The 25,062-nt window shown below is 39.3% G+C and overlaps 3 protein-coding genes and 1 long non-coding RNA gene across 21 annotated transcripts in view; 3 read left to right on the top strand and 1 right to left on the bottom strand.

Annotated features, from left to right (window-relative positions):
- Positions 1 to 7,867, top strand: part of ghrhr2 (growth hormone releasing hormone receptor 2) — a 34,534-nt gene extending 26,667 nt beyond the window's left edge. For 11 of the 13 annotated variants that reach the window (XM_025057806.1, XM_025057803.1, XM_025057799.1 and 8 more), the window contains 11 exons: positions 5,124 to 5,241; positions 5,317 to 5,439; positions 5,513 to 5,622; positions 5,742 to 5,839; positions 5,928 to 6,060; positions 6,268 to 6,421; positions 6,539 to 6,599; positions 6,679 to 6,745; positions 6,832 to 6,923; positions 7,002 to 7,131; positions 7,239 to 7,867. In XM_025057806.1, the coding sequence (XP_024913574.1) occupies positions 5,196 to 5,241; positions 5,317 to 5,439; positions 5,513 to 5,622; positions 5,742 to 5,839; positions 5,928 to 6,060; positions 6,268 to 6,421; positions 6,539 to 6,599; positions 6,679 to 6,745; positions 6,832 to 6,923; positions 7,002 to 7,131; positions 7,239 to 7,388 (1,164 nt within the window). In that variant the 5' untranslated portion in view covers positions 5,124 to 5,195 and the 3' untranslated portion in view covers positions 7,389 to 7,867. The remainder of the gene's footprint in view (positions 1 to 5,123; positions 5,242 to 5,316; positions 5,440 to 5,512; positions 5,623 to 5,741; positions 5,840 to 5,927; positions 6,061 to 6,267; positions 6,422 to 6,538; positions 6,600 to 6,678; positions 6,746 to 6,831; positions 6,924 to 7,001; positions 7,132 to 7,238) is intronic. The other 2 variants (XM_025057809.1, XM_017034284.2) reach the window with 2 other exon arrangements.
- Positions 7,030 to 13,758, top strand: LOC103381618 (S-adenosylmethionine synthase). Of its 6 annotated transcripts, none has more exons than XM_025057793.1 (11): positions 7,030 to 7,080; positions 8,252 to 8,349; positions 8,482 to 8,588; positions 9,685 to 9,762; positions 10,371 to 10,493; positions 10,613 to 10,725; positions 10,883 to 11,026; positions 11,969 to 12,187; positions 12,545 to 12,727; positions 13,215 to 13,348; positions 13,429 to 13,756. In XM_025057793.1, exons 2-11 carry the CDS (start codon positions 8,318 to 8,320, stop codon positions 13,529 to 13,531), a joined length of 1,236 nt encoding a protein of 411 aa, XP_024913561.1. In that variant the 5' UTR covers positions 7,030 to 7,080; positions 8,252 to 8,317; the 3' UTR covers positions 13,532 to 13,756. The 6 variants fall into 6 exon arrangements, with proteins under 6 accessions (XP_024913561.1, XP_024913560.1, XP_024913563.1 ...); XM_025057792.1 differs by having other exon boundaries at positions 7,031 to 7,080; positions 8,479 to 8,588; XM_025057795.1 differs by lacking the exon at positions 7,030 to 7,080 and adding an exon at positions 8,732 to 8,786 and having other exon boundaries at positions 8,140 to 8,349; positions 13,429 to 13,758.
- Positions 13,759 to 13,973: 215 nt separating this feature from the next.
- Positions 13,974 to 25,062, bottom strand: part of LOC103381617 (transmembrane protein 150A-like) — a 13,068-nt gene continuing 1,979 nt past the window's right edge. Inside the window, exons 3-8 of the mRNA XM_008314053.3 lie at positions 22,574 to 22,621; positions 20,763 to 20,849; positions 19,787 to 19,854; positions 18,099 to 18,226; positions 15,329 to 15,506; positions 13,974 to 14,826 (exon numbers count right to left, since the gene is read on the bottom strand). Coding sequence (XP_008312275.1) covers positions 14,576 to 14,826; positions 15,329 to 15,506; positions 18,099 to 18,226; positions 19,787 to 19,854; positions 20,763 to 20,849; positions 22,574 to 22,621 — 760 coding nt within the window. The 3' untranslated portion in view covers positions 13,974 to 14,575. The remainder of the gene's footprint in view (positions 14,827 to 15,328; positions 15,507 to 18,098; positions 18,227 to 19,786; positions 19,855 to 20,762; positions 20,850 to 22,573; positions 22,622 to 25,062) is intronic.
- LOC112487350 (uncharacterized) overlaps positions 15,506 to 25,062 on the top strand; it is a 15,809-nt gene continuing 6,252 nt past the window's right edge. Inside the window, exons 1-4 of the long non-coding RNA XR_003050379.1 lie at positions 15,506 to 16,556; positions 20,728 to 20,842; positions 21,619 to 21,689; positions 24,855 to 24,980. This is a non-coding gene — a long non-coding RNA (uncharacterized LOC112487350). The remainder of the gene's footprint in view (positions 16,557 to 20,727; positions 20,843 to 21,618; positions 21,690 to 24,854; positions 24,981 to 25,062) is intronic.

The following is a 25,062-nucleotide window of genomic DNA, read 5'->3' as shown; positions in this document are numbered from 1 at the left end:
CTAACATGAAGAGCAGGGATGTCAAACGTACGGCCCGTGGGCCAAAACCGGCCCACTAGGGGGTTCAATCCGGTCCACTTGATGAATTTTGAAGGTGGGGAAAAATGCACAAACGCTTCATTTTCGTGATGTTTTGTCAAATTATATTTCATAATATATATATATATATATAATATAAATAAAAACAAACTCAACCCAACTTTTATTTGAAAAACACTTAATAAATAGTGCCAAGGTGGCACACAGTTGTCTCAATGATAGACAGACAGATAGACAGACAGACAGATTACATTAATCTCAGCCCCAAAATTTTAAGGAAACAAAAAAACATAAACATTAAATAAAATATAATTAAAAGCCACTGCCAATTTATTTTCAAAATGTTATTGCTTGGACATGCACAGGAAAGACGGACAAAGTGATTGAAATGCTAATGTATGCGAATCTATGACAACTGTACAAAGACCATAATAGGAATAATATAAAACATATAAGGGCAGAAACACAGACTGACTGCAGTGGTTTCATAGATTTGATTGGTCACATAAGTCTTGTCAGGTCATGGTTACAGATATTTATTGAAGCTCACAAAACCTTTGATTTTATATTGAATATTTTTCATTGCCAGATATATTTAAATCTTGTGGTGCAACAGTTAGTCGAAAACGTGCAGTGATAGTCATAGATCCAGGCTGAACAGAAGCTACCATAGCAGACGATGTGTAGTCTGCACACAAAGGTCAGGCTTTGGCACATAAAACACTGGAGGTCAGGGAGACCAAACAGTGCCTCCTTGTGTCTCTTCCTGAACCTCCCACTATCACACACACTGGCTGCCAACATTTACACTGTGTTGAGAAACGGCTGGGCTCCAGAAAACAGCAGTGGAATTATTGACGCTTGACGCATGTGTTTGGGAACGTTGAAGCCTGGAGACCCTCTGTACCCTCCTCTTTCCTATCTTCCTTTTTTATTCCTCCTACTTCCTTCTCTCCTTCCTTTCTTTTGTTCCCATCAATGTGACATCTGGTTATGTGCCAGAGCAACAGCTGTCCCTGCTGCTGCTGCTGCTGCTGCTGCTGCTATGGCTGAAGAAGATTTGGGTTTTTCCCCTAGTGGGATTCCACTGTGGGCCAGGTGTGGCTCCTGTGGGATCCTTCTCAGACTCCGTGTCTCCTCATGTGGTCAGCAGATGTTTGCAGAACCGTCTTATGGAGATGAACGGGACGATTTAAAGACACTGTTAGCAGAGTTTTCGTGTCAGTGACAAACAGATAGTATGTTTGAAACATATAATTACCCATAATGCACCAGCTAGGCTTAAAAAGGCACCAAACATCTCTGTTTACTTGGTTTTCTTGCAGCTGGCAGGTTCAAAGTCTGGTTCAGGGGCCAGCATTGGCACACCACTTTTTTGTTCTGTTTTGTGTTTAGCTTTTTTGCCTGTTGGCCTGTGTGAAATAGTACTAGTAATAGTACTATTTTTTAACCATAATCCTTTCACCAAATTCCATGTATTATCATATGGCCAAATATTATCTACTTCTATGCTAACTATTTACATTTTCAAATCGTACTCTTGGTATCATTTGTTACATGGTACATTTAGACATTACATAAAACAAATAGAGATATCAAAGAGTCAAATTAAAGAAATCTTAAACGTAAGATGTTAGACATTACAGCGAATGATTAGCATTTTCTGTGCTGACCTTTGGACTAACAGGCCATAAAAAACACTCCTTTTATGCATCTTCTCATTCATTCATTTAGAAATCTTTTGTGCCACCTCAAAATAATGAAGTATAATAGAGTAATGAGTATAATTGATTCAGCTCTGTGTCAAAGCTGCAGACAGGTACGTTTGATTTGGTTTGGTTTAGATTTCAGAGGTGGAGCTGTGTCTCCCGGTTTTCACTGATCTGACCTCAGAGTCTTGGAGCCAAAGGTGGAGCTGAGGACAGCAGGGAAGAATCTGCTGACTGCTGTGTTTGTTCAGCAGCAGATCTAGACAGTTTTCTCTCTCTGACTCATCATGCACAGCTACATCAGTCTGAAATCTCTGGTCATCCTGACAATTGCATCTATTTTACAGAATCTTCATCTAACTGTCAAACCTGTCTTGGACCATTTTCCATGACCAAATTAGACAAATTGATAGACAGAAAGTGGTCTGCTGGCTCTCATACAGCATTTCCTTTCCTTGGAAGCATCTCCTTTTAGTTTCTATCACTTCCTACCACTTTGCTGTTCGCAACAGTATATATACTTATATATATATATATATATTGCGAACATATATATTAGATTAGATATATAGATATTTAGATAATATAAGCCTATATATAAATTATTTTTTCAAAAATGATTGTTTAAAGATGTCATAAACCAAGTGAAGATTAGTGTCAGTTCATCACCGAGCTAAATTCACACATTGTTACTGGAAACAGTAAAGTTTCATCCATTTATTGTATAGTATCAATGAAACAACTATATACACAATGGTTTGTTTTTTATCTCACATTCATATTCACAATCATATATCTTGTGGCTGAAAACGACATGTTAATAATAACATGCTTTCTATTGAAATGTCCATTAACCGGTTCCTCAGAGCTGCATGTGTTTATGTTGGGTTTCCATCACAGTCCATAAACACTCACTTCCTCTGCCTCAAGAGGCTGGAGGAAGACACAGAAGAAATCTGTGACGCTTCTCTCAGAACAGTGCCATGAAGACAGTGAGAGAGGATAGTTAATGGATGTTGGGCTGCTTATGTTTAGCAATCTTGATTCAAAAAGTGAAAACAGACTCTCTGGCTGCTAAGAGTGAGTCTGCTCTGTGGAGCTGACTGATTTATGGATGCAGTTTTTTTTCTCTCAGCTCCTTCTGACTGAAAGGAATCTTCTGTTGGGATTCTTCTCGCTCTGTTTTTGTTTGTCCTGCGGTTAAATAGAGCTTCAGTGCAAACATTTGCTTTTTTTTTTGTTGTTTTTTTTTTTCTTCCCCTTCCTCTTGGAAACTTAGATCCTAATCTGTGACAGCGATGTTTATGTCTCACCATGGAAAAAACGGTCGGCTGCTATTTGGTACAGATCTGAAAGTAAAGAGACTATCACTGTGTCACTGGCTCAAATATTTGGGAGCTAACTGTGACAGAGGATTCATACGACTGGCAGGACAAACTTTTGGAAATCAGTCACAGCTTTGTGTTTTGTTGTTTTTATTTAAATCCACCCTTGAAAACTTTTATATGCCTCAAATTCATAAACTATTTCTAACACAGAAGATTTAAAGTTACGTAACACTGATTTATCCCCACCAGACTGTCAAAATATTACTTCCCCTGGCTTTGGTTAAAATAACTCACATCTGCTTTATTTATTGACACTGCCGTAAAATGAGAAAGAAAAATAAGATAATTAAAAAACAGTGTGGGGATTAAAGCTATTCAACAAGCTAACAACCTCAGAGATACAAAACGGAGTTTGGAAGTAATGTAAATTGATTATAAAATAATTAAAAACAACATACAACAACATACAGATCATACAGTGCTCTTATTAATGACAGAGACTTTAAGCAGGCTAACATCATGACAAGAGACAACCACAGAACACAAATGACTACATTTTTATGTTTGCGCTTATAGTTAGTTAATGCATTTAGCGTCAGCAGTTAGTTATATAAAACGACGCTTGAAGAACACGTTTACCAATCAAACACTAGAGGGAGACATTTACTCAGAAACAAGAATTTAGGCTCTAACCCTTTGAAATCAGTAACATACAACCTTAATATAACGTTCAGACTGCTACTGCAACTGCTGCTGCTACTAATACTACAAATACTACTACAACTGCTGCTTCTACTAATACTACAACTACAACAACTGCTAGTAGAGGAAATACTAGTAAAGAAATAAGCCCTCAGTTCAATATATTAGCCTTCGATTTATTCAATAATTTGCTGTATGTGATTTTCTTTACGTATTGCGACACTAAGTATGCACTTCCACTTGATAACCAAATATATTTCAGCCACTCTAGGCTGTCTTATATAGTACCACCAAGTCCTTGTCTCATTATGTCCTACAAATAAACAAAGATTTTTATTTTTCAAGATCAACAGTATTTGTGTACAGTATGTGTTTTTGAAGATAAAAGGTTTCCTGCAGTGCTGCAGGTTCATGTAATTTCTTCAACACTGTTGTTTTTCTCAGTGTGAGACGTTTGTTACTTCAATATTAGATGCTGCCCCTGCTTTGTGTGGCTTGTACAGTTAAATATATATAAATGTATAGCTTCTTTTACCATTTGGGGAGTGGTACTTTTAACTACTTTACTCTCAGGAACCCACTGTCTGTAAACATTTTCTACTCCATGAATAATGCAATAACTAGAAAAACATGTAAGAACGTCAGGTGAAGTCGCACTTCAGTCAACTGCTGCTCAGACCAGAAGATCATCTGTAAATATTCCTTAGATGGAAATGTGACGAGTTTTCTAATTCTAAAATGAAGCAGGATCAAACTTTTATTTGAACTAATAATTAGCAGACACTTCAGTTTGAAACCATGCACCTCACTGCAGCTGTTTGTACCTTGATCCTCACAACACACGTGGTGAGTAATGGAATTTTTAGAATTCTTAGAATTATTATTCTTATGGAATTATCTCTTCTAATACAATGTGAACAAAGATGTCTCTTTACATTTTAACTGCAGAGCATGTTACTGGACTATATTTTTCAATATTCAGATTTTACTGTGCAAAACTCGTACATAAACATACTAGTGTATGTTTGAGCAATAATCTGATTTTATCTATGAACTGTTTGCAGTATTCAAATTGACTTTGCAATAATGTGGTTGTTGTTAGAGTAATAGTTGAACGTCATCTGTGCACTATTTTGTTCAGTTCATGTTATGTTTTTACGTTATCCAGTTTACTATAAAATATTTAAGTACTAGTAAAATGTGCAAACTTCACATTTACATTTCATGTACTTTTATTTTTGGTATATTTTGAAATTATATTTTTTATATTTCTTGTTCTTGATATGATCCTCCTCTGCTCATACATATATGTATATCATTTTTAATATATTTATCTGTCTGTCAGGTCAACTCCACTCACCCAGAATGTTCCGTTGTTCATTACCTGCTGAGGGAAGAAACCAAGTGTAAAAACAGAATGAACAATGTGACATTACTCAGGCACTTCCGTAATAAAACTACAGGTACTTGATTTAAACAATACAAAAATATTCTAAAGACTGTACTTTAAACTCACATACTGTATGTGTACGTCTTAGGTTGTGTAATGGACTGGGATGGAGTGACTTGTTGGCCAGCAGCTTCTGCAGGAGAGACCATCTCTGTGCAATGTCCACAGTTGCCCCTGCTGACCCAGAATCCTACAGGTGAACAGTACAAAGGTAAGTCAAAAAGTTATAAGACAAATTTAAAAAAACTTTTATTTATGTCACTCACATAACACATTTTTTTCAGTTCTCATCAGCAGAGTATGTACTGTCGATGGATGGAGTGAACCAAGTTTACCATATTACAAAGCATGTTACCATGACGATGACGATCCAGATGAAGAAATGAGGAAACAGGTTGAGCATACAGTATATTAAAAAACGGCCGTCAGTATACATACGTGCAGAACCTCTCTGGTGAATTTAGATTCTTGGAGCCAACGTGCAGATGATGAATATTTTATGTTTTGCTCCAGAAAAACTACTTTGACACAGTGAGGTTGCTGTACAGCGTTGGTTATGGCCTTTCTCTGGCCACACTCCTCGTTGCGCTGCTGATTTTTTGCACTTTCAGGTCTGTGACCCAGATATTATAGTCAGATTTTAAACAGAGAGTAACACGTTTTCATGTCAGGTTCTCTGTGCTTCCCTCTGCCCTGCAGGAAACTGCACTGTACTCGTAACCACATCCACCTCAACTTGTTTGTCACCTTCATGCTCAGGAGTCTGGCTGTGTTCATCAAAGATGCAGTTCTGTTTGCAGACCACAGCTTAGACCACTGCACAATGTCTACAGTGAGACTGAACATCACAAAACAACTGCAAATAAATCTCACTGTAAAAAAGACTTCACTCAGTGTAGACGTCAGGGTTCACATGTTTAGAAATGTTTTTTTCCAGTAACTGGCTGAAAATATATGATACAAAGGTTAACAATGTTCATTTTCATTAGTATTTACAAATATAAATACTGTAAATACTAATACTTTCATGTCTGTTCAGGCTCAGTGTAAAGCAGCAGTGACTTTCTTCCACTTCTGCGTTCTGTCTAACTTCTCCTGGCTGCTGGTGGAAGCTTTGTACCTGCAGAGTCTGCTGCTCTTCCCCTTCACTCGGACCAGGACGTTCTGTTGGATCTACGCCACCGTTGGTTGGGGTTCGTCATGTGCTCCTATTCAGTTAATAATAATACTAATAATAATAACAATAATTGTGGTTGTTGGTAGTACTAGTTATTTATGTTTTATTTTCTCATTTGGAGTGTATTTTGCAGGTGCACCAACAGTTATTACTGTAATCTGGGCTCTGATGAAGAAGGAGATGGATGATGAAGCGTGAGTAAAAATCTATTATTATTATTATTACTATTATTATTGTAAATACATAGAGCATGGTTTTGAGTGTTGTGTTCAGGTGCTGGGATGACCTGGAGAGTCGACTGTGGTGGATAATAAAGACTCCAATTCTGCTCTCCATTTTTGTGAGATACTGCAATATTGACTCAACAATACACACGTAATTGTTGAGTTGATGGTTGACACACTGTTGATGCTGTGCGGCCTTCAGATAAACTTCCTGATTTTCGTCAACATCAGTAGGACCATCGTTCAGAAAACCAAGGCCACACACAGACACCAGACTGATACACAGCTGTACAGGTGCTGTAATACAACCCACACAGTTCAACGATGCAATACATGATGTTTTTTTTTAACTTCCTCTGCCGCCCCCTGCAGGACACTGCTTCATTCCACTCTGGTCCTCATACCTCTGTTTGGTTTGCACTACGTGGTTTTTGCCATGTTCCCTGAACACGTGAGTGTGGGTCCTCGACTCTACCTGGAGCTAGTGTTAGGATCCTTTCAGGTGACACACACACACACACACATTATCATTATTATTAGTTTTTTTTATCCATTCAATGCCATCAGGGTGCTGTAAAGAACTGGACCTGTTTTGTGATGTTGTAACAGGGGTTCATTGTTGCTGTCATGTACTGTTTTCTCAATGGAGAGGTGAGCCATGTTCTAAATTTAAATGTCTTTATTTCAGCTTTTCATAAAATCACTTCTATGAACAGGCAGAAAGTAATTTGTTTTTTTTTCCTTTCAGGTCCAAAATGAAATCCAGACTCTGATGAGAAGCTTCAGGACTGAGAGGAACACTGTTGTGATCCACCTTCAGACTCTAGAAGATGTTTCCTGAATTCTATTTTTAATACTTGATCTAATACAGTAATTAGAAAAAGTAAATATAAGTAATGTACATGAATGCAGTTGTTTAAAGCAATTTAAATGTATTAATTTAGGTTTATTTCAGTTCTAAAATCTTAGATTTTCATAATCTAACTCTAATAATGAAGAGGTTTACAAAAGTTATATTTATATAGTTAAGCACATTTTCAAACTAGCATTAGTCAAACAAAATAATTCTTAAGACAGTATAAAATAATTCCAATTGGAAATAAACTGTTCTTTCTTGATTTATACCTCAATTAAATTACAAATTTGATGATGATGTCACGCATGGGTCCATATTCAATGCAATGCAAAAAAATGCAATAAGTAAAATTTAAAAAAAAAGATCAAACATCGTTTAATGCCACACGATGAAAATAATAATTGTGCATAATAATTTTTATATGAATTACCTATAAATGAAATAATGAAATAGAAAATTTAAAAAAAAGGAAAAGCTAATAAATAAACAAATATATATATATATATATATATATATATATATACATATAACAAATGAACACAGTAGATTAGATTGAACTGGTTTAGATTAGGTAAGGTAGAAGGAATATGTAATAATAATAATTGTCATTATTAATTTATTATTATTATTACTATAATTACTATTATTATTAAGAATGTATTTAGGAACTTAATCAGATTCAGATTATTCCAACTCTTGGGTGAAAAAAATGATCTGCTGAATTATTAAAAAGCAGATGAGATTAACTCAGGTTGTGGACACTTAGCATGGCTGGAGTTAACTCAGTAGGGGAGTCCTCCTCTCCTCTGGCCCCTGAATGATCTAGACCCCCATGGTTCACGTGGCTCCCTCCTCCCCACCAGTGTGAGTATGTTGTCTTTGCCTTATATAGAGCAGTGTTATCCCACTGCTCTGCCTGGGAACTGACTGTGGGATTAGACTGCAGCCAAGGTCTACAACCTGCTCTGCTTCTGTTGTTCTACACGTGTGCAGCAGCTTTGAACGGGGCAGGATGAATGGCATAGTGGACGAGAACTACGACAACGTTCGTCATGACTGCTCTTTTATGTTCACCTCCGAGTCCGTTGGAGAAGGACATCCTGGTGAGTAGAACCTTAGGACCGTCATCCTCAGGGAGCCCTGCAGCTCCATGTGGTGTGGAGTCTGACTGAGGACGAGTGTCTGTCATGTGATGGAGCTACTGTTCATGTTCCACTGCTCATTGGTGACTTTGAGGAATGTGCAGGATTCTGAGTGGTCTACAACTGGAGCCAGAGGAAGAGTCAGGCTGCACAGAGGATGCACGTGGTTCACATAAAGTTTTACTGCATTTCACATGGTGTTTTTGCACAGATCTTACTCTCTTTCCGTGCTACAATAGTTTTTCTGTGCTGTGTCTAGGAGACAAAACCACCATTTGACTGTCAACATTTACCCTTAAGAGTGTTTTAGTGGGAATGTCTTTCAAAATATTTACATTTTAAATGCATATGAACTAAATTAGGTTCTGTGCATCACAATAAGACACACAGGCACCATGAATGAATTGATTGAATTACAGGTATTTTTGTTTGGAGACAACAGTAACCTACATTTTATAATATATTATAGAATATATATGGAATAATATAGAATATTTCTGTTCCTTCATCAGTGGGGCAGCTGTGTGTTTTGTAGTCCATTTTCTCTGCCTGCCACATGTGGACCACTAAAGGATCCAAGAAAATTGAAAATATAAACATACATGCATCCACTAAACATTCTCAGCAGCACAGTAATTAAAAAGTAAAGTAAATTATATTTTTTTCTCTGCAAATAGATTTCTAACTTTCAGGAAAGTTACATAAATGAAAATTAGGAGCTAAAAGTTGTGACTTTAATGAGCCCATATAACAATTAGTTAATATCAATCAGTATAAAACTGAGTTATCTAACTAATAACTGCAGGGCAGCAGTGTTATGATATGATGGCATTAACCATATACTGTTGGTGGGCTCAATGACACACTTGCAGCCAAGGCTATTTCTGGGACCGTGGTTCCTTGTAGGACTGACGTCTAGTTTACAGACACAGCTGTGACATCTGATACTTTCAACCAATGCACATGAGGAAGTTCAGGCAAGGACACGCCCGGACATCCTGAATTAATGATTCATTGTCTGGTTCTAAATCACTTTCCTTTTTCTACCTTTTTTTAGATAAGATTTGTGATCAGATCAGTGACGCAGTGCTGGATGCTCACCTGAAGCAGGATCCTGATGCCAAAGTGGCCTGTGGTGAGTAGAATCACAGTGAGTTATTTTTACTTGTGCTATTTTTAGATGTAAACACAAAATGATCATGTTGTGTTTGACCTAATAGGGCATATCCAGCAAATACAATCAATAATCAACACCCATGTGGGCCCCTTGTTGCTTGAATTTGGCCACAAAGTAACAACCTAAACCTAGATAAATGCCACATACAAATACTGGCAAGGTTTCCCCTAAAATGTGTAAAATGTGGCCCAAATAGCATGTGGCTGTAGAACACTTTTGATAGCAAATGTGCTGGCCTTCACATGGCCCACAGGCCATATGTTTACAACGGTCAGTCACAATAGTGTATGCTTGAAAACATTTTGCTTTTTCTTTTAAATCTGTTGGCTAATGTGGAATTTCACTGTCCAACCTTTTACCCCAGATCAGTCAAAAATTACTGCATGTGTGGGTCGAGTAATACTTTCGTAGGTGTCAGGTATGCACCAGGTCAGGCCAAATAAGCCAAATAAGCAAACAAAAAAAAATACATATTCATACTGATGAAGTTGTCTGATATAACAGACAAACAGGACGTATCAGTACAGCTCCTAATGCAGTGTAACAATCTGTGTCTGTTCTCACAGAGACAGTGTGTAAGACAGGCATGGTGCTGCTCTGTGGTGAGATCACGTCCACAGCTAACGTAGACTATCAGCGTGTGGTGAGAGACACCATCAGACACATCGGTTATGACAACTCCAACAAAGGTAACATGTACAATAACCCTTTGTTAAACTAATCATCTTACTCTGTCTTTTGTTGTCATTATCTTTTTGTCATCGACAGTTGAAAACAAATTTGATTTTTTCTGCATACCCTTTTTCAGGCTTTGATTATAAGACCTGTAATGTGTTGGTGGCTCTGGAGCAGCAGTCTCCTGATATTGCTCAGGGAGTTCACATTGATCGCCAGGAGACTGACATTGGAGCTGGAGACCAGGTCATCAGGAAACACCACATCAGTTTTTTTTGGCTTTTGCTAATCTCAAACAACAGCATGTTCCTCACAAGCCTGACATCACATTTTCTTACAAAGGTACAAAGGTACCTCAAACATGACATGGTAAAATTAATTTCTATTGCTATTGGTCTTACAGGGTCTGATGTTCGGATATGCTACGGACGAGACTGAGGAGTGTATGCCTCTGACCATCGTCCTTGCTCATAAACTCAACGCTAAGATGGCCGAGTTTAGAAGAAACGGAACAATTCCCTGGCTTCAGCCAGACTCCAAGACACAGGTGGGGAAAAACAATTTACCTCTTCTACTTTTATACAGTTTGACACAGTAGCGGCTAATGGCGGCATGTGCGAAGGAGGAGGAGGAGGGAGGAAGGGAGGGGAGAGCGTTGGCCCGTACTGAGACACCGTACCTTACATGTACAACTTAGAATTAACTCAACTGATGTATTTTTTTTTTTTTTTTACTTTTTCCAATTTGTATTCTTCCTTTAGCGTGCACCACGCCATGGTCATCATGTGTTTCTTCTTCTCACCACCATCCTTACCACTAACTCTCTTAGGACTCATCACTGTTATGAAGAGTAATGCACAAAATAGAGAGAACATCAAACACAATACGGAAGACTCACGGGAGATGCATACAGAAGTCAGTGAACACATGAAGTGAACGAGTGAGGCGGAGTGGGCTGCTCCGAGTGCTCGGCCACCTAGTGTTGGTGTCTGTAAGCGTGCTCGTATCTCAAGTCTTTCCTTGTATCTCGAAGCAAGAATTTGCTTGAATGCTAATAATGCTTACTTATTACTTGTTGACTTTGTCTCTGTGTTTGCCCCCCCCACCCCCCCCCACCCCCTCAACTAATACTGGTTTACTAATACAGTATCTGCGTATGACCCTTCAGAATGTGCTTACCAACAGGCACCAACCAGTTCATGCTGGTATTCTTCATCTGAGCTGCTGAATGCCTTTCCAATAACACTCTAAGCAAGTGCCACAGACATATCAAATCTAGATCACTGGAACATGTGACAAACACACCCCCTCACACCCACAGGCATGTGACACAGGGCCTGTGCTATTCTGTAGCAGATGTTCAAAGTCAAAGATTGATTAGACCAGAACTTTCTTTTTTGTTTTATATAATTTATTGGCCTGCATTCCAGATGACCTCAAATGATTGTGCTGTGAAAGCTGACTGTTTCACCTCTTTGTCTCCAACAAGGTCACAGTTCATTATATGCAGGAAAATGGTGCAGTGATCCCCAAGAGGGTCCACACTGTGGTGATCTCAGTGCAGCATGATGACAATGTGAGCCTGGAGGACCAGAGGAGAGTCCTGAAGGAGAAGGTCATCAAAGCAGTGATTCCAGCAAAGTACCTAGACGAGGACACCATCTATCACCTGCAGCCCAGCGGCCGCTTCGTGATTGGTGGACCACAGGTAAACAACTACATTTTTCAATCAATTATAGGATCTCTGAGCACATTATTACAATCAATGACCCTACTGATAATAAAGTTTAAACTATTTTTAAAACATTTTCATCACATGTATACAACATAAATCTCTTACTTTTTTCATATTTCACAAGTTCTGTAGCCATTTTTGTGTTAGATTTAGGTCTCAGTGTTGAACAGAATTTCTACATGAGTTTTTCTGTACCTGCAATGCAAATTAGCTAATCACGGTAGTATACTTTACACAATTAAGTACTTCACACCAATCAGCCAGCACAAACGTCTTTGAAATAACAGTGACCCAAAAGAACACATTTTAGTATCATTTTTTAAACATTAGGGGGATGCTGGAGTTACTGGCAGGAAGATCATTGTTGACACCTACGGTGGCTGGGGGGCCCATGGTGGTGGCGCCTTCTCTGGGAAGGACTACACCAAGGTGGACCGCTCAGCTGCCTATGCTGCCCGCTGGGTGGCCAAGTCTCTGGTGAAGGCCAAACTCTGCAGGAGGGTCCTGGTGCAGGTGAGACGGTCAGAGCTGTCTGACTTTTTTTTAAAAAAGTAAATTAAAGTGTAAAATCAGGGTTGAATGTATAGGCACTGCTAGACAAATTAATTGTCTAGAAAAATGAGATGCAAATACTGTCTGTTGTTGGCACCTCCAGGTCTCGTTCTCCAACTAATCAGGAAGAGGTTAACTGTAAGGTCCACCCAAGTGCTTTCTGTTCTCTGTGATAGTTTTACTACTGGTCTACTTCCGGAACAGTAACCGGTCATGGGATAGAATAAGTTCTTGTGACACTACAGTATGTGTTGTCCCTGGTTCTGTCACGAACAGTTCCTGTTACTGTCAAGATCCCTAGTTCCTGGGTCTTATTCCTGCAGTGAAGACACATACTGTCTACCAGTCAGCGCTCATGTTAAATTAAAGGAAAGACTTTCATTATGTTGTATATATCTATCTTTATAGTTTCAGTATTTAATTCTGATCATGTTTTCTTTATTCTCAGGTGGCATATGCCATCGGAGTGGCTCATCCACTGTCAATCTCCCTCTTCACCTACGGCTCCTCCCAGAAGTCTGAGAAAGAGCTGCTGCAGATCATCAACAAAAACTTTGACCTCAGACCAGGCGTCATCGTCAGGTCATTACTACATCATTCATTTATTGTTGACATGACACAGTGATTATGCTTTAATTAAGTGCTTTTCTTTGCACTTGCAGGGATCTGGACCTGAAGAGACCGATCTACCAGAAGACGGCATGTTACGGACATTTTGGCAGGAAAGACTTCCCCTGGGAAATCCCTAAGAACCTCAACTTCTAGTCACTTTATATATGCGTGTGTAAATGCGTGTATGTGTGAGAGCAAGTGTTTGTGTCTCTAGGTGTGTGTTTATGTGTTCTTGTCTGGCAGCTGTCAGAACAGTCAAGTTCAAGGGTGAGGAGCAGATAAACCTCTGGTCTGTGTCATTTCATAGCCGTCAACTAAAATGATGTGCACGGTGACATTTTTGTCACATGCAGCAAATGCTCACAGGCTACTGTAAAATTCTGTAATAATTTATATATATATATACACATATATATATATTATAAAGTATACTCTAATAAAAAAACAAGTCTTTACATTTAAAGACAAAGTTGCTTTAATTGCTTCCAAAACTAGAAATGTGTTTCCACCAATAACTGCATGTGAGTGTCTGCTGCTATAACAAAATATACAACAGTGCTTATTTAGCCAATACGAGTCAGAAACAGCAACAAAGAAAAGAGTTCTGGAGAATATTATACCTTGAATTACAAAATAATCTTGGATGAAAAGTACACACATTTTTGCGTTACACAAAGAGCAGCCGTTATTCTTGGCAAACAGAGGTGGTCCAGGCCTGCTACAGTATTGTCTGACGTTTTTGGAAAAACCTCACTAAAACCATTGAGGTAAAGAGAGTGAAAGCTTGTCATGTAAGAAAGCTTCCTGAGTGGGAACAATGCAGAGTTCATGTCTGAACAGCCGAACATTTAAACAAACAGCAGCGCCGACACCGGGCGGCATTTGAGGCACTTTCAGGAAATCGCTTCTCACAAAGGACTGATTGTTAACGGAGGAAAATTAAAACAAACAGTAAGGATGGGGTGAATCCCTTAAACTGGCCTGTGATAGTCAGAAAAGGCACATGTTGCAGATAATTGTGCAGTGACTCTGCAGTGTTTTTAGCGTATAAAAATATTTTTGGTGACAGATGAGGAGAACAGATTTGGCATCAGTGGTGAGTGCAATAATACACGTGAGCATCTGCTGATGCACTTCAGGCACCTTCTTCAGATGAGTTCATATTTCCACAGATACTGAACTACCAAATACTTTCAGTCACAGGATGGTCAAAACCTCTGGCTGGTGGTGGTTGGAGATGCTGTGAAACTCTGACTTAGGTTTAGAGTCACTGGAAAAGTTCTGCAGTCGCTCTCCCCTCACCAGGATTATCAACGTGTCCCGGGACATGCCCCTGAACTCGAAGGCGAATGTTCCGTAGAAGAGCATGATGAGCATGCAATAAATCCACTCGAAGATGGCAGAGGCGTGCTGCAGGACGAAGCTCTCCTGCACAAAGAAGGCTCCACCTGGTCAGCAGAAGTTCAGGAGAATTATGAGCCACTGGGGCAAGAGGAGCAACATTTACACCACCTTACTAATGACTGCAGCAGTTTAGTGCCTGTCCATACTGAAACACTGACCTGGAGTTTCTCTGTGATATGCTCACTCATAGTAATATGAATCTATACCTTCTCCAGTAGGGGGCCACATAACACATAATAATGGGCAGCATCACACTTCAGACAAGTCTCCACTGTGTCACATCACACGTCTTAGCCAGTTTTCTGAGTCTGAACTTATTTGTTGTCTTTGATTTATTTTACTTCCCCTAAACAGATTTTTTTGGGGAGGAGCTGTTTCAGATATATATGTCTCTGTCCACAGGTTTAATGTAGCTTCTATACATATCTAAGAAGTGTAGTTGGCCAACTAACTTCACCCAATTAAGTCCTCTAAACCCATTAAACTATTAGTGTGGACATGATGGAAGTTATTCTGAATTGACACAAAACATCAGTGGAAGGATACTGAGCACCAGGGCTATCAGAGCCAGCAGGGCCATGCCCACCCTCAAGTGCGCCACTCCATACTGGCCCTGGGTCTTGGCCAGTCTGTAGGTCAAAGCCGACTGCAGACTCACAAACAGCATGCTGCAGGGGAAGGCCACACCGGCTCCAATGTAGTGAAGGACTTTTACTAAATCAACCTGAGAAGGACAAACACAAGAGCATCATAGGTTTAATACAGAATTAATATTTTAAAGAAGAAAATACCAGCTAATAAGTGGAGGGGCTATTGGTGGAAACTGGGGTTGTAACTGACACAACTTAAGAGTATTTATCCGTGTACGCCATGATACCAAGTACCTTTACAGTTCTTTAGGTTGGGTTTCAATGAATATACAATGAACTACTTATTAGAATCTGAAATGTATTGCTTATAAAATGAGTGATATGAGTGTAGTTAGCAACAACAGCTACATGTTTGGCCTGATAGCTAAGGATTAGCTAAAAAAAATAGTAATAGTAATGCATTTAAGGTGAGTGGAATGAAGGTTAAAATTAGCCAAATATGATGAAGGCTTGTACCATGTATGTATATAATCCAGACCATAGCTTAAAGCCATGGTCAGCAATTAAGTAAATAAGTAATAAGGTGAAAGTGACAAAGATCGAAGTAAACCAGTTTTTTTAATTAAACTTTTTTTTTCAAGAGAATTAATAAAAACCACAGTAAACAGTCTTTGTTCTTTTCTGTCCAGTGACTGTGCTGTAAAAGCACTAGCATAAAAGCTGTTTGAGTGCTCTAACCTAGAATAAATGGAAGTCCTCACAACCTAAATAACAATGTCTGCCTGTCTCTCTGCTGGAATATTTTTTGCAGAATTTCCCGAAAATCCAATTTGGCACGAAAACATCCTGTGGAAGATGGAAACACCGGATCCTGTGTGTGCACGGCTGTTTATCATTCAACACAAGTGGTCTCACTACGACACATTTATACTGTACATCCATCACACAATGCCATGTTTACTCAGCCGCAAACACTGGCAGTCTGTGATGTCAGACAGGGAGGAGGAGGCTGCAGCCAATCACCAAGAAGAAACCCTCCTCTGGACTGGACTGTTCTCTTCGCTCCAAAATGTATTTGAAGGGGCCCAGACCCATCCATCCCAAGATGCAATCTGAGACGGTCACCTCCCACGACCACAGAAGCAGTGGGCCTCTGAAGAATAAGGACCCCGGGCAGAACACACGTGAGTATGACAGACACAGTCGCAACTCTTGTGGTTACATCACAGCAGGGGAACACACGTGGGCTGAGATGGAAGACCTGTCCTCAGACACATCTATGGTACACTGTTGTATATTTGTGTTAGTGTGGAAACAATGAAGAAACGTCTTCTATTATAATGATTCTTGGCCCAGAATATAACCTTGCTCCTCATATCAGAATCCTTTGCACACTTCCCTCACCTAAAGACGATTTTTGAATTCAAAGAGTCAAAGCAGAGTAAAAGAGATGGACCAACTCTACTGATGCAATAAAACAATGTCTGTGGTTAAACATGTGGTTGGCTGACAGGAGGTGGTTGTGAGACAGAGCTGACATGTAGAAAGACAGGTGCTTGGGACTCCACAAGAATGTATTTTCTCTAGAACCACTTGTATACAAGATGAATGAATTAAAAGGACATGGCTCGGTGATGTTATGCTTGGTAACAAAGTGATGGGACGTTTTGTTGTCCCAGTGTGCTGTTAGGGGTCTTTTCTTTATTTAAACACGAAACAGGAACCTTTTTCAGAGTAGTATATGTATTTTTTTGATTCCAAGATTGTGTTAACTGACAGCAAAGTAGTTTTAGTCTGAAGTCATGCAGATGTGCGACCAGGTTCAATCTTAATGTAAAAGATTACAAGAATCCTTTGGGACAGTTTTGCATGTCAGTTGGAAATATTCCCTGAGGTAACAATGGTTAGAGTTAGGAGTTAAGAAAAAGTATGAACGTATGGAGCCAATCATGTTATATACTTGTTTCTACTTGAAGGTTTCATCTTATATTTCAACTGCTGAGCAGACACTCCTGGACAAAAACAACGATTGGAACATTTTAAGCACCAAGTTTAAGCCAGTCGACACCTGGGGCTCTGAAAACCCTGCATATACTGGAAGGGCTGTGTGCAGATTAACCCTTAAGTTTGTGTATGTGGTCACAGTGTGGAAGCATGTGTGTGTCACGTTGTGGATTCTGTTGCTCTTCTTCTGTTAACAGCTGGTGCAAATCAACAGGCCACATCCACGTGTGCAGCCGGTTTTAAAAGAAAAAACGTTTTACTATGAGAGTTAGTCCTGAATCTGAACTCCATCTGAAGGCATGAGCATAAACACACGCAGGCACTCGTATACTGTCAGAAACAGAGATTCAGACAGAGTTTAGACAGCCAAGCTCAACAAAACAGCCCACAGACTGCAGAGCCACAAACACACACACACAGAGACACACACAGGCGCTGTACATGGTCACTGAGTCATTCTGTCATAAAGATGGTCCTTACTGCAAAGCAATACTCTACAGACTTATTTATTTTCATGTTTTAGTCAAATAAAAAGCCATAGGCCACGTGCACAGCTGATGTAACAACAAATACCAGCCTGACTCGTTGACATGAACGATGAGACACATAACTGAGACAAAGTGATTTACAACAGCCCGAGCCAGCGATGAAATGATATCATTTACAGTTGATTGAATACTCCAGCAACACAGTGACATTTGAGAGGGTTTTTGAATTCTTACCGGGAAGATTCCCAGTATAAAGAGTCCGGCTGCACAGATCCACCCAGTGGACAGACTGGCCACATTCAGGACACAGTTCTGGTGTTTCTCGATGACGTGAGCGTAGCGCAGCAGTCCGATCAGCATCACTGGAAGAAGAATAAAATTAAATATATATATATATATATTTCTATGAATATGTATAAAATAATAACAAAAACTGACTGTTCATTTCTTAGGAAAAGGGAATCAATCACTTCAGAAACCTGTATTGTGTATTATTAGTGGACACAATGTGTCAAAAGACATTCAGAGTGACATTAATTTAAATCTCAGACCTTTTAGCTCCGTTGAACCATAAAGAACATCCAGAGATGGGTTTTATGATAAATACCACACACACTCAGCAGAGACAGCTTAATGGTCTTGTTAAACGCACTCACATTCCAGCATCTTCTCAGGAACACTATAAGAACCAGGTGCACTCTGCTGAAAGGTCATGCAAGTGAAACGGAAAAGTAAAGTAAAAAACTCAAGATGATACTCTTTAAAATATTTCAGTAATTTTATAGGATAAAAGTCTAACATCAACTCTATTCAGGCTTATTTGCCCAAGCCTGTTTCTATGTTGCTATTAAATATAAAATAAATCTAATAATTAATAATTATAAGCAAAGTTAGTTTAAGTTACATTAGTTATAAATTATAGCCCATTTTCTATCCACATTTGCAGCAAAATTCTGCAGTTCTTTAGTCTGCCATCATTTCCCCTGTTTTTTTCTAGCAAATGCGATTCGCATTAGCTAAGTTTTATGTTAACAACTGTTCTGGCTCGTCCATTTATAAAATCCATAAAAATTCATATTTATTATATCATATTTATTCAATGAGTTGTGTGTCCCGTAAAAATTATGAGTCACGTGTTATATGAAATTAGTTGAGCTTTTCTTTAATAGCATTGATATCTTTTGCTTTTCATATTTTTGCTCCCTCTCTGTCCCTGTTAAAAGTTTTCTTCCATTCTAGTCTAGCTGCCAAGAGCAACTCCATTTAAATCTATTTAGTTTCCCATGCATTTGGTCTATGTTTTATATTCATCGTGCAAATGAGTTTGTTGGAGATTAACCTGAGCTTTAGTGAAACCCTTACTCCAAATATGGCTGTGACTCCTGCGACTGTAGCACACAACCCTGTTGTTGCTCGTAGGGGAAACAACAGCTTTGTTTTTAAATGGCCCTTAGTCCTTCAAAATTATAAGCTGCAGTAGACCACAGCTTACTATATCCACGTTCTGCAGAGCAAACTCTCAGAACCCTGAGAATCCTTTTGAACACCATGTAATAAAGCCAGAGTAAACCAACAAAAATAGAAGTTTCCGAGCAATTTTTGTTTGCCCCACAGCAGAGTAGAGTAGCTGCCCTTATGGTCTGAGGGGATGGAGAGTGGGGGGTGGGCGGGTTTGGGTCCTGCAAGGCATAAAAATGCACCATTCATGGCACAGAGTAAATTTTCCTCTCAGGAGGAACAGAGCAGAAACCCTGCTGGAGCCACTACAGCTGAGAAAACATGAAGTCTGAAGTCCTGAGTGTGCAGTGGCCAGGAGAGCTGTGTTTGAGTCCAAGTGTGTGTTTAAGTACCAGAGCCATGTTCTCTGTACAAAGGTGCATCTGATGTGAGGAGCTGTGAAGGAACTCTGTTTTGATACTCACCCATGAAAGAGCCTGTGGTGCACGTGAGGCTGAAAAAGCAGCTCTCTGGTGCCAGCGTTCCACATTTACTGCAGGGAAAACACAAAGCAGGGCAGTGAGCACACAGGCTGGCCTTCTGGCTCAGTGGGCTAAAGGTCAGCTAGGTTCTTGCAGAGTTCAGATAAGATCCATCAACAGTCAAGGAAAGTTTAAATGACTTCATATTTGCATGGACACTTCTCTGTCTCTCTGTACCCGGGGTCTCAAACTCAAATTAGATGAGGGCCACTACGCCTGCTGTCGTTTCATTGGACGACCTCATCGGTGTTTAATAAAAAAACAAAAATAGAATAAAACATATTTTTTGTATAGTCAAAGAACAATGACACAAAGCCCTTAACTTCGGAATCAAAACTAAAAATATGACAAACCTAATTTGACAACTTTAATAAATGTCCATCATGGATTTAAGGGTAATTGAATTTAGCTTTCAGACTTTGTAAAGACACATGCAGGAGCAGATTTTTGTTTGCACTTTGCGGCTTAGTGTGAGGACTTTTCAAAGAGGTGATGGATCCACTCCCCGTACACACAAAACAAAAGCTCCTCTTCCTGTGGAGGTGAAGAGGTTCCCCTTATTCTCCCCCACCACCGCCTGCATGCTGCAGTTGGGCAAGTGTGGACTTATCTAACAAGGAGACACACTGTGTCTGCGGCACCAGGAGTTTAAACACTAACTGACATTTGAAGGGAAACCTTGGTGTATTTTTGTCCAGTTTTGTTTTTGTGTCTTTTACTCATCACTCCTGTGTGATTTTAGGATTCTGCCACTGTTTGAATTGACATTTTCCCCTCAGCTGCAGTGATTCCACCTCTGCCTGGTTTTCTTGTGATCATTACTGAAGTTTTTTGTCTACTTTATTCTTCATGTTGAGGCTAAATCTCCTCTCCTAACTCCACAGCAGCAGTGAAGTGTGCAGGTTCAAGAGACACACACCTGATGAGTGGAATGTTGTCCAGGGTGCAGCAGAACACAGGACCCCTCTGCTGTGGAAGCCGCTCTTCACACGACTCATTGTAAATCCTGCAAACACACATGAGAAACTGTGGTTCACGTTGACCAAACCAGAATGAAAATATAGTTTGAGGACATAATGGATCATTTCCAGAACAGTTTTATCAAATGCCGTTATCAAATATCTTGATCCAGTCTACTTTCAGACCACAAATATTTGACGTCACTGACAGCTGACTGAAGACGCTGAGAGAAGGCCAGTGGCAGGGACTGTTTTAGTAACTTTAGCTTTCTTTTTTCTTTTTCTTTTTTATCAGGGCCTGTTTTTTCCCCCTCTTTTTTCCGCTCCAGATATGTTAAACATAGTCCAGTCCATGTTCTAAGAACAGACTTCCCAGTTCTCAGGATCATACATCTGCCTCCCTGCACACTGAAGTTTTAGCCTTCCAGAATTCTGGCTTTTCCAGAATCAAGTGTCTTTACAAATACAGCACTAAAATGTAACTGTCAGGTTAACAAGGAGAACTTATAGGAAGTTTCACTTCACACCTGTTTCCTTAACATTTCTAAGGTTCCAGAAGGAATCATTAAAAACAAACTAATGGTTAAATTAGTTAGTTAGTAAGTTGAGAAGAAAAATAATTTGGGATTCCACTTCAATAAAGTTCATGGTTAAAGGTTAAAAAAACATACAAAAAATACAATCTTCACTGTCATTTGAACCTGAATATCAACATATTCAGGTTGATAATACGCATTGCCAATATTTTAGACAATAACAAAAAGACGTGTTGTTTACATTGCTTTAACATGGTATTCTGCATGTGTTTTCTTACAGAGCTTCTACAAATAATTACACTCTGTTAAATGCACCAGCTTGGAAGGAGCTTCTCTCCATAAATAAATCCAGTAAGAAAATCATCATCATTGTTATCATTCAACTGCAGCTCTGACAGAAGTGTACAGTACATTCCTCCTCTTGTTGTCTCTCTGCAACAACTTGTTTTTCAAACATCCACCCATCCTGTCAACATGTGCCCCCGCTGTACTTTATTTTTTTTTATTGTCCACTCCCACATTTTACTTCTTTGATTCCTTCTCAGTTATCTATGTTTGTATTGAGGCTGATAAAACTTGGCAGGAAGTCAGGAGTCCATTTCATGACGACTGAGAAAAGATTCCTTACATCAAATTCAGCCTCGTTTGTTACAGCCTCCCAGCCAGTGTGACCATATGAGGCTTCAAGTTCACTGCAGTTTTTATGGATGCAAATCCAGCACTTTGCATCACTCCTACTTTCATGCAACAAACTTAATATTATATTAATAATAATAATATTTGAATAATATTGCATATTGCTATATTAGTGTACCTGAGTGAGTATAGATGAGTAACAGTCAGTAATGTTTTCTAATCTGATCAACAGACGACTACTGTTTGAGGTTACAATGTATTTATTACTGTTTTTAACTATAAATTAAGATAAGATATATTATATAAAGATTGTGTAGTGTACATTGAATGTAGTTTTGTGGACCTCCAGGGTTTAAATGCATCAAGAAAAGAGTGCCAAAGCAGGGGGCAGGGTGTGAACTCCTTCTGAAGGATTAATCATTATCAGTTGATTTTTGTCACAGGGACACAGGACATTCTGTTTCTCAGCTTGTTCTGTAACAAAGTGCGACAATCCTGATTATAGAACCTTCAAAACTGCAACAATAAATGACAAATTGGTTTTTGAGGTAGAAACACGGTATTCTAGGAATTCAGCTGGTGTTTGGTGTGTGATTTACCAGTTGTTCACGGGGCAGACATGTTGGTTGTACAGGGCCATCACGTATCTGTAAGACGAGAGCAGAAGCAGTTCTGGTCAAAGGCTGTTGTCAGAAATATTAAAATTAAAGAATTTATTTAAGCAGCTATTCTTCATTCACCTGTAGGGATTTATTAGCTCCCTCACTCTAACAGAAAAATAACATTTCTACACCAACAAAGCAAAGATCACATTTAATAACCTAACTGTAGAGTTACCTAGACGGGCACGCTGCCTGCATAGTCTGGTGGCTTTATTTTAACCTGTATTTGCACATCCAAGGAGAAGTAGTCGACGTCAGTGACAGTAAACCTTTGGACTTGACCAGATTATTCAATCCACATAAACACTGACCAGTGATCAGTGTTATTTCCGTTGTCATTAGTGTGGTTAAAAAGTACACTGGTGCATGCAGAAATGAAACTGTGGATCTGTGGTTTCCAAAGTGAGGGGGCACCTCCCTGGCATAGAGGTAGTGCAGGTGAGGCATACCCAGAGAATGAATGTCCATTTCAATATTGTTTTAGTTGTTTCACAAAGAGCTTTGATTTGGTTTGGTGTTTTGATTAATAAGAATAGCAGTATTTGGAAATAAGTGGGAATAAGTGGGAAAGGAGGATGCTGCAGAAAGATTGACAACACTGCTGTAACTCAACGTGTTGGTCTGATTGGTGAGTTCCAGTCTACTGGACAACACAGCCGCAGTGTTTGATTTGGGCGATACTGATCTTGTGTTCCTAGTGGCTGTGTCTTCACAGAGTAAATAATATTTAAGAGACCTCCGGTAAACAACTAGTGTATAGAAGATGTGATGTGAACAGATCAGCATAAACAGATTTACTACAGCAGTAGAATAATCCACTCAGTGGACAACAGACATGAAGACGTTCTGTCCCCACGACACTATATCTTGTCTGAGAGGTAAGAACCAACAAATCAAAAAGGTCTTTTAAACCTTGAACAACAGAAACATGTTGCTTCACAGGAAGGATAAGACACATGTCTGAAAAAACAGGGAGATGGATACAGGAGGAGGGATTTTCTGTTAGTCTGATCTACTCTGCTGGACACACGGTGTAATATTTGCTTATAAATAGTTGTTGTCTTGCAGCTGCATCACTTGGTCATGTCTTGGCGTGCCCATTCATCAGAGGAGACAGATCAGTGTCCAGGTCAGTCAGAGGGAGGTGGACTACAGATGGGTTTCTCACAGGGAGAACTGTAGAGAGATGGTGTGAAAAATTCTTGTGTCTGCTTCATGGAGGTCTGAAATGTTTGTTACAGAGCAGACTGTGTTACTCCTCTCACTCTCTCAAATGATGAGGGAAGAAACAGCAGGTCCATGTTGATTTATGTGGCCGCTGCAGACCTCAACTCAGCTTCACAGTTAATTTCTTACTAAAGCTGCAGTAAAATGGTTGTTTTTGTTACATGGAAATTGCTCCACTCAATATCTAGCATTGGTCAATCATTAAGGACAGGTGTTTTGAAGGTGTGATGAGGGAGTAATTCCATTATCAAGAAAAGTCGGCACAACATAGCCTTTCTGTCTTGTTCAGCTACAAATCTAATAGTAATAATGGGGCTGTGAAATGATTACATTGTTTTTATTTAGAAAAGCTGTGTATTGATTGCTGCCTGCTGAATACAGCACACTGTGTGTAAGAAATGGTGTGGTTAAAAAGGGTCATTCACACTACATGTCTTCTAGGTTTACTCTCATACTAATGTAGGAGGGGGACGTAAAGGGAGCACGATTAAATAAAGAGGCAGATTAAAAGACTGACTTTGGTATTTTCTCTGGAGATGGAGAACACACCTCAGTTCTTCATACTCTACTGTATCTCCAGTAGCTGTTTATTTGTCATAGACACGATAACTACCTTCTCTCTGTACATTGATGTCCCCTCAACATGAACACAGTGTCTGTGTGTCACCAAACCCAGACTTATCTGCAGAGTTAAAGACGTCAGAGACACTGAGCTGATATGGAAAACCTCTGTCTCTCCACCAATCCCTAATTTACCTTTCTCTTTCTGTAACTTCAGCATTGATTGGTGACACTTTGACCTTAGTCCCGTTCTTACTAGCTCTGTGTGAACCAGCTTGAATCCAAATGAAAGCTAAAGAGTCACATCTTTATGAATCATGTGTAAATGGAAGAATAGATAATAGTTTAGGTTTAGGTAGGAATGGTTACCTTTAATAATGACTAATACAAATATGAAAAATCACTTTTACTTTTTGTTCCTCTGTCTTAGATTGCCTCAGTGGTGGCCTTTGTAACTGTCAACTGGCGGAGACTTTACTCCAGATGCCCTTCCTGATGAGCTTATCCTGGGTTGGGAGACTGGGTGGAACCAAACTCTGAACCTTCTGCAAGGCAGGTGAGAATACTACCATAATGGCCTCAGTAAGACAAGACTAATATATTAATGTTTCCAGTTGTAAAATCCAGCATCATGTGAC

The sequence above is a fragment of the Cynoglossus semilaevis genome, chromosome 8 (assembly GCF_000523025.1).
Source record: "Cynoglossus semilaevis isolate Cse_v1.0 chromosome 8, Cse_v1.0, whole genome shotgun sequence".
NCBI lineage: Eukaryota > Metazoa > Chordata > Actinopteri > Pleuronectiformes > Cynoglossidae > Cynoglossus > Cynoglossus semilaevis.
The sequence above is the reverse complement of the archived record's forward strand: the minus strand, read 5'-3'. Positions and strand labels throughout refer to the sequence as shown.